Source organism: Phyllostomus discolor, chromosome 1 (assembly GCF_004126475.2).
Source record: "Phyllostomus discolor isolate MPI-MPIP mPhyDis1 chromosome 1, mPhyDis1.pri.v3, whole genome shotgun sequence".
Lineage (NCBI taxonomy): Eukaryota > Metazoa > Chordata > Mammalia > Chiroptera > Phyllostomidae > Phyllostomus > Phyllostomus discolor.
In genome coordinates this window covers 117864725-117877244 of record NC_040903.2, presented here as the reverse complement: position 1 = coordinate 117877244, position 12520 = coordinate 117864725, and the positions used below count along the sequence as shown (strand labels likewise).

Sequence of the window (12520 nt, the reverse complement as noted above, 5' to 3'; positions counted from 1 at the left end):
TCTGTGTCAAAAATAGAACAGGTTTCTTTCTTATGAAATCTCTTCACATAGCTGAAGTCAGGTAATCTGCTGTCTCGTCTTAATTCTCTGTACATTTATATCCTTTCACTCATTCAAAAATCATATATAGTAAGCATCTATCACACATAATATTTGGACTCTAAGAAGTTCCTGCCCTTACCCTCATGGATCTTACATTCTAGTGGAGGAGACAGGCACGCAGGGGATAATTACAAATCAGTGTATCAGGAGAGTAGAGGAGGGATAGCTAACACAGGTCAAGGAAGGCTTTCTAGAGAAGAAACTTTCTGATATAGTCTTAAAGGATCAAACAACTGTAACAAAGGGAGAAGGCCGTTCTGGCATATAGCACAGTGTAAATAAAAGGCAGAGAAGTATAAAAAAGATAAGGAGAAGGCAGGGAGCTCTGCACAGGTCAGTGTTGTTGAAGCACAGGGACTGAGGTGCAGACAGTAGTAAAAGATGAGACAGGAAGGTAGTGAGAGGACTGTGTGAAGGAGACTGAACATAATCCTTTGGCCACTAGGGGCTTCCCAACTTTGTCACAAGAGGAAAATGAAAGCCCAGCTGGCAGGATTGTGAGTCCTCCTCTTTCTGAAGGCAGGTGGTTCTATGAGACAAAAAATAAAATTTCAAAACAAAGCATTTAGAAAAATGTCAAAAAGCTGCATTCAAAACAAAAACAGTTCATAGAGAAATCTACCAACTCTTTAAGGAACAAACAGTTCCAATGATTTTTAAATTGTTCAAAAGCACTGACTAAGAAAGAAAACTTATACATCTTTTCAAGGTTGACAGCATAACATTGATTTAAAATGTCATGTCAGGATTGCACATAAAAAGAAAAGCCAGACCAGATACCTAAGAATATTAGTGATGCAAAAACCCTTTTAAAATGTTATCCATTGGCATAGAGCAGAACATTAAATGAGTGATAAACATTACAGCCAAATGCAGTTTATTCTAAGAATGTAAGGAAGATTCAGTATTAGAAAATTAATAGATCTATCTGAAGTGAAAAGTTGTGGTTATTTCTATAGATGCTGAAAGGGCATTTCACATAACAGAACACCCATTCTCAATTTCCTTTAACTACATAAAAAGGACAACTAGAAACTGGGAAGTAGACGTCATGCATGGCAGGGAGGCTTTGGGAACATTAGCATTAGTGGTGACAGAATTGTGACTTAGATGGATGGCCCCCATGGTTCTCAGGCCCCGGGATCCACATTCTTGAATAATGTCCTCCCCTAAGTGCGGGTAAAACCTGTGACTTGCTGCCAACCAGCGGAATATGACAGGGGTAAGGGAATTTTGCTGATAGAATTAAGATCCCTAATTAGTTGACTTTGAGTTAATAAAAATGGAGATTATCCTGGGTGAGCCTGACTTAATCAGGCAAGTTTTTTAAAAAAGGATTCAAGGTTTCCCTGAGAGAATCTCCTACTGGTTTTAAAGTAGGAAGCCACCATCTTTGGAGAAGGTCACAGGAGAAAGAACTGTGAAAAGCTTCTAGAGAGCAGCTCCCTACTGACAGCCAGCAAGAAAGTGGGACCTCAGTTCGACGACTGCAAGGAAGTGAATTCTGCCAACAGCCACTTAAGCTGAAAAGAGGACTCCAGGCTTCAGGGAAAAACACAGCCTGGCTAACACCTCGTGGAGCCCTGAGCAGAGCATTGAGCTCAGCCGAGCCTGGGCTGCACATGGAAACTGTGAGATAACAGATGTGTGTGGTTTTAAGCACCAAGTTTGTGCAGAGCAATAGAACACTGATGCATCGTTGCAGTCAGTGCAAGACAAGGACATCCGGTACCACAATTATTATTTATCAAAGCAAGACCATTGGACAAGAGAAAGAACTCATAGAACTGTTCATGGCACTTGAAAAGAAGGGAGTGAACTTAGTATTTGCAGCTGAAGTTGTTGAATAACTGGGAATCCCAAGAGAATTAATTGAGAAACTATAAAAAGCTACAAGAAAATTCAGTAATAGAGCAGAAATCAACGGCTTCCATATATATAATTAATAACCAAAATAAATATAATGGAGGAAAGACCCAGCTCACAGAAGCAACACAAAAAGATAAAATACCTAGTGAGAAAATAGTAAGTATGCAAGAGCTATATGAATGGAGACAACTGTATTCGAACATCAATTAAAAAGTATAAAAAAATTAATGAAGCACACAAAAGATTTATGCAAATGGAAAAACCTACCATGTTTTGGATAAGAAGAATTGGAAGTGAAATGTTTTTCTTAATCTGAAAATTTAATATGATCCTAATAAAAATACAAAAAAATTTCACTGAATGTATTTGTTAAACAAGTTGATCCTGCAGTACATGTGGGAGACAAGCAGCCATAAAAACTCGGAGAAAGAAAACTAACGCTGCTGGATGTTAAGGCATATGATACAGTCTTGTCAGCTCAGACAAGATGGTTATGAAGAGATGGTCTAATGGAATAGAATGGAAAGTCAATTATACCTCTGGATACAAAAGAGAATTTACTATATGATAAAAAATAACCTCAAACCAGTCAGGTGGACAATCCAATAAGTGATTTGAGAACGACTAGGGAAGGGAGAAAAAGCAGTATTCAGTCATTTTATCTTACACCAGCATAAATTCCAGATGGATCAGGGACTTGAAAGCTTATAATGAAAGCATAAATTTTCTATAAGAAACTGTGGAGAATTAATGTGTAGCATTAGGAAGATAAAGACCTTCAGGGGAATAAAATAAGCAAAGACAAATAAACAAAAAAGAATTTGCAGTAACCTCCCTAAATTATAAAGAACTTTTAGAAGTCAGTAATTCAGTCTCAGTTGTATTAATTATTCAAAAACTTATTTTAAATGATATGTTATTTACTATACTAACAAACATTGTAGGCATGAATAATAAAATATGTATAAGCCCTTTATAGAGTTTTCAATAAAATTGTGAAATTTTATTTCACATTGAAGAAGCACTAAATAGATAGTTAATGTTCATGGACAGAAACTTCCTACATGATACAGATGTCAGTTCTTCCTAAACCCATCTGTTAATGTGAGGCAGTTTTAATCAAATTAAGTATGAGGGTTTAAATAACCTCATACTTAGTCAAATGTGAGGGTTATTCGTGGAACTTCACCATTTGATCATAGACGTTATCTGACAGAGCAAAGGTTTTTTTTAAAGTTATCTGACAGACCCAAAATACACAAGAGTAAAAGTGGGAGAACTTGCCTTACCAGATAGTAAGTATTATTGTAAAACTCAGCTACGAAGGCAGGGAGGAATGGACAAATAGACCCCTGTGCAAACTAGAGAGCCAGAACTCCACCCTCTGTGGGCGGGGAGACTGTATGGATAGCAGGCATTGCAGGCTAGTGCGGACAGACTGCAAGCATAATAAATGGTACTGACGAAACCCTACCTTACACCATACAGCAAAAATTAACTCCAGATTACTAAAAATCCATATATGAAAAGCAAAATTTTAAAGTTCTCATTTTTAAAAAAAATTACGACCTTGGTTGGGTAGGCTGTGATTTTCCAACACGCCAGGGGTACAGACTAGAAAGGGAAAAAATTGATGAATTTGGCAATCAAAGTCTTTGGGTTTTTTTAAATAGAAGTGGTTTCGGTGGAGTCACACACAGTCTCTAAAGTGGTTTGAGAGGAATAAGCAAGAAGAAGTAACAACAGGGAATGTTGACTGCTGTTCTGAGAAATACCATAGAAAAAAGAGTGAACTTGAAGTCACATAACACTTTGCAAAAAACCTTAGGCTACTAGCAGGCTTGGTTTGGACTGGCGCCCCTGATTCGGCCACGTACTACCTGACAGACCTCACCCTAGTCCTTGAATCATTCTCTTGTCCCACGAGCCAGCATTCCTTCACTTACACCATATCCCTGTCCCCACCACTTGGAAAATATTTAAATCTCTGCAGCACAAAGTGCTCAGTCTCTGGCCTGTACATCCTGTGTTGTTGGGGAATGAATTGAAGTGTGTTTCTCACAAACCAGCATAGGCAGGCCCTTTCAGTATATATATGACATGTACAATTATACACATGACATGTACAATTCTGCTGCTCAGTAGTTGTCCATCCATTCTCCTGATTCATTATAAAAAAGATTTTCGATGGCTATGGAATTGGAGAGCTGAAAGGGACTTTAGAACCCAATCCTGTTCTTAGATGAGAAAACTGGAAACGCAGGTGAACTCCTCAGGCCCCCGTGGTAAGTCACTGCCCGAGTGGCCTGCAGAATGCAGACCTGCCAAGTCCAGACTGTGGACTCGCTCACAGTATGTGCTGCTGCTTCTGGGAGTCTGCTTGGTCATCCCTGCGCACAGGGGCTCTCTTCTCTGAACACTGATTGTATTTGCTGTCTAAATGTCTCTTCTTTACTGCTTAATTTTTTTAAGTTAACTTTTCATAGGCTTAGGCCATCTCTCCAAATAGACTGCAAGTTCTTAAAGGACTAGTTCAGAGTTTTCTCTGGGCACACGTTAGTAGATGATATCTAATCCCAGGCAAGTCTCTCAACTTCTATTGTCCTTAGTTTCCTATTTATAAAGTGGAGATACGGATTAAATCCCAAAATCATTATAGTTAAAATCACTTTACAGCAAGTCCCACCACTGGCCTACTTTTCTCCCCTAACCATCTTCATGACAACAAAAATTAGTTCAATAAAATGACAAACAGTATTGTATACAGTTCATCTCACCAGGGTTGGACTTGTAAAATACTTGCTTCATGAACCACATAGGTATATTGTGGGACAGAAAAAAAATAAGTATCTGAAAGCATTTCAGAATGAGAAAAGCTTTATTCAAAGAGCAACAATTGCTTAGTGGCCAGGGCAAGAGAGGCGTGTCTGTGGCGCTCCTTTCCAGGACCGTTCTGGATCGGCAGGGCAGGCTGCGCTGCAGCCTCCTGACCAGTGTGGGAGTGCGCTGCAGAGACGCGGGGTCCCTGGCTCGAGGACAGGAGAAACGAAGAAGTAACAGTGCTTTCAAATGCAGTTACTAAATTAACTGTTATTATAGCAGATACATTTCTGTATCAACATGTTTATGAAGAAGTAATGGAAGAAACTATAGCTGGAAATTTTAAAGCAACGAAAATTGCACTATGCCAATTATGAAGAGTTTGTTTCTACTTGTACTATGTATAAATTACTTAATAAGATATGTCATTTAAAACTTCTTTATATATTTGTTATACCTATATTATAATAACATTTTCATCTTAGTGCTAGAACTTTATCTTTCTTAATTCAAAATCATGTTTTAAGAAACATATAAATCTGCATTCACTAAATGTGCTCTGTGCCTTATGCTTGTATAAATGCATTGCTCACTTTCAAATGTTGCATTTTAGTTACTGGTCTCCCCTCCTGGTAGTTCCTGTGTAGCCCAGATTTCCCAAGCATTGAAAGGCAGCAGCTAAATGCTGCCCTCATCAACGAGCTAACTTAGTGCAGGTGGCTAAGTCCCAGACTCTGTCTCCAAGTTAGAGAGGTTGGGTTCGTCGGAGAAGCAGCCAGCTGGAACCATTTGCTATTTGCCGCACATCAAAATCTGTGCAAACTTTCATGACAGGTCACCCAATGGCCTGTCATCTGTAGCACGTGAACTGAGTCGAATTGGCGCAGTGGGCCTTGAATGATGAGTGGTTATTAAGAAAAATCTTACGTGTCATAAGAAAGTTTCCAAAATATGCCTCTGTTGAGGAAAGTTAGTGACAATTGAAACACACATCATTAATTTACAGTAATTACTCTAGAATGTAAAATATATTTTATTCTAAAAATATTAAAATTTGGAAAAGAAATAGAAAAACGAGGAAAACTTCATGGTCTCACGAGACAAAGACTATCTTAATGACATTTTAGTATATGTTTTCTATGTATATATTTTCTAACTTTTTGATGAGAATTTCAAACATACAGCAAAGTTAAAAGAATTTTACACTGAACACCCGTATACCCAAACCCAGATCCCACTGTTAAACTTGTACTTGCTTGGCCACATCTCTCTCCATCTACCCATCCTCTACCAAAAATCCACCTTATTTTTTAAATGCTTCTCCCTAAATAATTCAGTATGTATATCATTAATTACAGTTCAGTATCTTACACAGTTTCTTCTTTTGAGGTAAAATTTATACACAATGAAATACAAACCTTGGGTGTATAATTGCTAAGTTTTGAGAAATACGTATACTAATACCACCCAGCCTCTGTCAAAATTTTATTTAGTATTTTTCCATTTAGCATTATAATGTATTTTTCCTGTTATCACAAATATTTATAAGTGTAGTGTTAATGGCAATATGTGTTGATATTTTAAATCTAACTCTTTAATGCGTCTTGAAATTATTTTGGCATTTTGAGTTGGAGGTTTCAGTAGATCCTTCCCAAGTCCTACCCTGTTGTCTCGTCGACACTTCATTCTTCCTTCTCCATTGGTGTGAATTGGTTCCTGGGTAATTCTGACTTATCTGATCTGTATCATTGAATTTTCCATATATATTGACTTTCCATCATCATGCCTTTATACTCCCCAAAAGTATCGATTTCCTAAATTAATGTCAAATTCTTGCATTAAAAAGAAAATGACTGTTTCAGCCTCTGGGATGAAAGTGGAGCCCAGAGCCTGAATATCCTTGGGTTCAAAACTTCCACTGTTGTGTTTTGAACTGAGATTTTTAATTGTAAATGGAGAGGGAATACTTTCTTTTAAAGGCCAGCTTCCAGATCCCAGGCTCATATATATTTCCTCTTCTTCCTTGCACACTTTTCCCAACTTTGTCCAAATGGTATAAGCAGGTAATGCACACTACCTGCTTTCCTAAAGCTCAGAGTGAATTTAGGGTACAGTTATTTGAAATATGTATGTGGATATTAACCGACCTCCTGCGCATTACTGTCAGTGTCAGTACTCTGAGTCACTCACCACTAGAAGCTGAGTGTCTGTGCGTTCAGTTCACTGAGTGAGCGAACGACCTGGACTGAGCTACCCGGAGAAACAACAATTACAATCCAGTGACTCCAAGAGAGAAACACAGTTCCTTGCAGCCTTGTCGAGCAGCAGTGGGCGTCGGCTGGGGCGTCAGAGCGCCCTGTGGCCGTCTCTTCTCAGGCACACCTCTGTGCCCAGGCTGTTTAGGAAAGTGTTCCCACTCTGATGATGGGGTCAGAACAGATTATTTCAAGGTTCTCTGGTTCAGCTAGTTGTTGCTTTGGCTTTTGGATCAATTGTGATTCAGTGCAAATCTTTCTTTTTTTAACAGGAAACAAAGGGAAAAAAGAAATTCTGCAACATGTATATAGAGGACCTTGTGAAGGAAGCCACAGAAATCAACACGAAAAACGAGGCTTTGCAGAAGCTTTGGCCACAGATGTTCATCGAGCTTGTTAGGGATGCAGTCATAGAAACTCGCAATAAAAACTCCTACATGAAGCTTTGCCTACAGCAGATAACTGACCAGAAATAGAAATGGTTTATAGTCACAGTTGATTTTAGCAGTTTTATGTTCTTGAAGGTTGAAAATATGTAGGTTAAACACGCTAGGACAATGACAACACTGTCCTGCAAACCAGGACACTGCAAATCATTATTGCCTTCTGTTCTCACAGTTAAAGGTTAGGAAGGAAAGAAGGAAAGTGAGAGAAGGGGGCTAGTTTTCTTGTGGTGACCAAATAGCCCGAGGGAATCGAGCGGTGCCGCTGCCACAGCCCCAAGCGCTCAGTGTTCGCTCATGGCTCAGCATGGGTTGCTCCTGCCTTCTTTCAACCAGTAATTTCTAGTTATTTGCTTTTTTAATTTATGTCATGATTTCAAAGCCAAAACCTGTTATTTTGTATAAGTTTATTATTAAATGTATTAATAAATAAGTAAACAAAAAGTGTGTTTGCCTCGTGACAATAAAATGAATTGTCATTTTATTGTATGTTCCTCTTCAGCTGGGTAGGAGCCCTTCTCTTTCTTTGCCTAGGAAGAGGTGCATACTCTCAACACACCACAGGAGAGCCTACGGGTCACTGTGGGCGGAAAATATGAAATGAGTCCAAACTGGGGCAGGAAGAAAATGCCTTGTCTTAAGGGTCCCTTAGTGAATGTAAAATGCAGTTACAAATCAGTATCAGCTTCTCTGAAAGGTGTTTCCTTCTGTTGTTAGCTGTTCTGGGGCTCTTTGTTTAGGTAGATGTGTGTACCTGTACCTCAAAAGTAGTAGGGATTTATGGATGAAAGTTTCTGATTTTTCTAATTTGATTTAAAGATCAAACAGATAAATAGCAGGGGTTTGTCCTAGCTCATGCTGTTTAGGAGGCTGGTTGGAACACATTACTATAGCTGGAGATGATACAAAAGTCTCATAGGTCAGTAAATATGACTTCAGTTTGCTCAGATTTTTTCTTAGTCACTGTTAACTGGCAGCAGGACCACCAAGATGTGAGAAAATGAGAATGAAATAGGACAAAAAAAAAGCCGTACAGAAATGCTTGGAAGGAAGCTAGGGAAGCTGCTTCTGCAGTTCTAAGCAAGGCCCCAGGACTGCTAGAGCTCTCGACCATCCTGCCCCAAAAGCATTGCTCAGGTTTACGAAGAAGGCTAACGTTGTGGAGCATGCCCTGTTAGGTCATGCCGTCCTGCGTTTGCATCTCGGCATTGACTACCACCTTGACAGCCTGCGACCAGTCTGAACTTCAGTTGCCTCTTAGTAGTGCCTACCTTGTAAGATTGTTGTAAGGATCAAACGAGATTAATGCATTTAAAATATTTAGTATAATGCCTGGCACACAGTGAACACCCAATAAATGGAGCTGCTATTCTTCTAGATACAAGCTGAACCACAGAATTAGTGCCCCAGGACAGGAAGAGGGATTAGTGTTTCTTGAATATCCTTCAGTCTTTCTAAATTGAAACCTATGGACCATTTTCATCTGATTAAAGGTAACGTTATCGTAAGTACTTAACTAGTTATTAATAAAGAGAGCAAAGGGAATTAGGCATTGAGCTTAATAAACCTGGGAGTATAAACCTGCTTGCTCAGCCAGGCAGCTGTGGCCTTTGCAGACTCACACGCCCCAGGGGACTGCCACTGAGGAGACTTAATCCTCGGGGCACAGGAAATCCCGGGAGAACTACCTGCCCTCGCACACGGGATTGTTGGGGGGCCCACAGGGAGGGGCTTGCCCATAGAGGCCTGTCAGTCTAACTAGGGAGTAAACCTATCAAAAGCCTATGAAAACTCGGGAGATTGATGAGTTATTTAGAAAAAGCTGTTTATGACCCCAGGGGAACAAAGAAGCAGACCGAGTGGGCTCCAAAGGACTAAGCTTTAATATGAAACAAACTCTGGACACTGGCCTTCATTTTGGCCTTGCTGAAGTCATGGTTGGACTTTTTCCATGGCAGGACGGTCGGAGATGGGACACGGGCATCCTTCCACCTGAATAAAGCTTACAAGATCACTCCTCCCAGACGGGTCCCTGGAAAGCCTTCCTTGTGATCCCATGAAAGAGCTTGATTTCCACCACCAACAATCTCTCCTGGCACTTATATCTTGTTTGGTACAGAAATGAGATCCTCTCTTGAGGGTGATGTTGAGAAGAGAAATACCGTGTTTGTGGTCTTCTAGTAAAAAGGAAAAGCAAGAACTTGTGGCTCCTCAGGCATGTGGGGAGCTGTTGCTCACTCTAGGCTTTGCATGTGAGTGGCCTGGCTGGTTAATGGATAATCTGTATGGCTTCCTGAATGTTCCCTTTCCTCCCTCAACCGTCTCATCCCTGATGCCAAAGGGATTTGATCCTCACATGAACTTGTCTTCTTGGCCATCCTCTGTTGTTCCGGGAGTTTAAGGAACCCGAGTCAGTATTCAGTGATTTGGCAGCAGACTCACAGGCACTGCTGGCTCTACCTACACCCTCTGCTTCAGGCCTGGCAATGGGATGCTGCCGTGTCCCTGAAACCAAACCTCCTTATGCCCCAGCTTCAGTCACTTGGTCTCTCATGCCTTTGTACCTAGCTCCTTCTTGTCTGCCCCGTGCTGATTGGTTTCTACTTCTTGAATCCTATTTTGTCTGGTTCCAAACTCCCAAAGTCTGTGTCCCCCTATCCTAGATCCTCTGCCCTTTTACTCAGCTTCCTCCCACCCCATTTTGCTGTAGTTGCTAGGTGAGAATAATCTCCAGATGAAAGGACACAGGGCTCAGAAGTCCACTGGGCGGGGCAGCGAGTGAGGGTCCCAGGCTGTTAGTGGTTACCCCTGGAATAGGTTGTCTTCTCTATTTGGGCTTTCCCCGGGTCTTCAGGAAAGGGGAGAGACACATCTCATGGTCTGAGACTGCCCAGGCAAGTGTGTGCTGAAGGTTTGCTTTTTTCCAAAAGGAATCTTAAGCAGAAACAAAATACTGGAGTTGCCTCAAAAGCAGAAATGTCCAGTGTCCCCCATGTTTTGGTGCAGTAGCTAGATGGTTAAATGTGCTGCTAGATCTGGGGGTGGCTGCCAAGTGTGCAGTAGGAGTTGAGGCTAGTTACCTGTGCAACTGAATCTGAGGGAGGTGCTGGTACCAGCTCCCACTTCCTGAGCTTCACGGAGCTAGTGCTCGTGCAGGTGAGACAGTGAAGCCTTACCCTGCTCCTGATCTGTTCCTGGCCAGGGCAGGAACGACATTGTGGTTCCCACTCTCTTCCACTGAGTAATAGTAACCATAACAACAACTAGGAGTTATGGAGCAGTGACTAGCACCATGCAAAGCTTTTCACATGCATTTTCTCAATCTTCTAACACTGTGGTGTACGTATTACGATATTGCCATTTGAACATTAGAAAACGAGGCATAGAGAAGTTAAAAACTTCACCCAGGAGTATTTGAGCCAATAAATCGTAAAGAGAGCCTGCATTCATAACCACCACCAGTCTTAAGGACCTGGTGTTTAGTAAAATAATGAAAGAATGAGAAGTTAGGAAGAGGGAAGACAGGGAGGGATTTAGGGAGGAGCAAAAGAACAAGGGGAAGAAGAACCTGGCTAGTTAGCAAGGCAAATTGAAAAATAGAATACAGAGAGACTGCTCAGGAAAATAGTAAGTTTAAATTCTGAAGAACAAAGGTTAGTTTTTGTAACCTGATTTTATGGGTCAGCTGGAAGCTGGAACAGGTCCTGTTGCCAAGAAGTTCAGAGTCAAGTTTGAAACTTGATCACAGCAACTGTGGTTAACCAGTATTGATGAAATATTTGTTGTCTTTGATCCTGATTTTCTACTTACGTTTATGTTTTCCTGGATCATTCTATGTGTCTTCTGTTGCAAGCCACCATGAATCCTTTGTGGAAAGAGAATAAGGCTAAATAAATGAGCTAAAACTATACACAAAGCTCCAAAGAATAAATAACTCCTATATTTCTTGGGGAGTGGGACAGTTTTAGTCTCTCTTCAGGAGACAACGAAACTATTAATTTCTTAAACCAGTCTCTCTAAGCTTGTGTTGTCAGAGAGTTGACTTTTCTTTGTTTATGTTGAAATATTTCAACATGCAGAATGCATGTAGAACAATATCTCAAATAAATAGCCTGCATCCACCACTGAGCACAACAGACATAAATATTTTTCCCCATTTGCTTCAGATATTTAAAATAAAACAAACAGAGACGGAGCTCCTCTGCACCTCTTTCCTTCCCTGCAAGTAAGCACTATCTTGAATTCAATACTTACTATTCCTTCATGTTTTCACACTATTTCTATTTATGCATACACTCATAGGGTGTTCATTGAATTTTTATATTTTTAAATTTTATCAAAATAGTGTCATGCAATATGTATATTTCTGTACTTTTTTATCCAATATTCTGTTTCTGAGTAGCTCTACTCAGAAACAGCTGATGGAAGTGACTCTGGTCCTTTCATTTTTACTGTTTGATACTCAGTTGTATGGGTGGTGAACAATTTCTGTGCCCATTTTCTTGTTGGTGACTTCTGGTACATAACTGTTACAGACAATACTGCCTTGAATACAGAGCACTTGTTTGCGTACGATTTCGGGGAGGCACACCGTTAGTGGTGGCATCACTGGGTCACATGCCCACATTCACCGGTTTCATCAGCTTGTTTGCGCTCCCACAAGCAGAGCGCACAGTTCCAGCTGCTCCACACACTCACTGACAATTAGATTTCATTTTTATAGCACAACATATGTTTGGTTATGCTGCATGTATATTTGAGTACGGCTTTTCTGCAGATTGACCAAGGTTTTTTAAAGATTAAATTTATATACAGTGAAATGCACTTAAGTGGCTAATTGATTGATTTTGAAAATATCATTAGCCTCCCATTTAAGATGTAAAACATTTTAATCACTTCAGAAAATGTCTTCTAGTCAACCCTTGCGCCTCCCTTATGAGCAACTTACTTTTTTTTGTTAGAACAACTCAGCAAATTAGAATCCCAGTTTATTGTTGGACAACATTGTTTCACACATAAACAGGCTAAAAA

At 40.2% G+C, this 12520-nt stretch overlaps 1 protein-coding gene across 12 annotated transcripts in view; it reads left to right on the top strand.

The window, feature by feature from the left end:
* LRRC49 (leucine rich repeat containing 49) overlaps window positions 1-11696 on the top strand; it is a 165318-nt gene extending 153622 nt beyond the window's left edge. For 11 of the 12 annotated variants that reach the window (XM_036028582.1, XM_036028578.1, XM_028507880.2 and 8 more), the window contains one exon: window positions 7319-7936. In XM_036028582.1, the coding sequence (XP_035884475.1) occupies window positions 7319-7522 (204 nt within the window). In that variant the 3' untranslated portion in view covers window positions 7523-7936. Of the gene's footprint in view, window positions 1-7318; window positions 7937-11685 lie in introns of those variants that run through there. The other variant, XR_004903811.1, reaches the window with a different exon arrangement.
* Window positions 11697-12520: the final 824 nt, after the last annotated feature.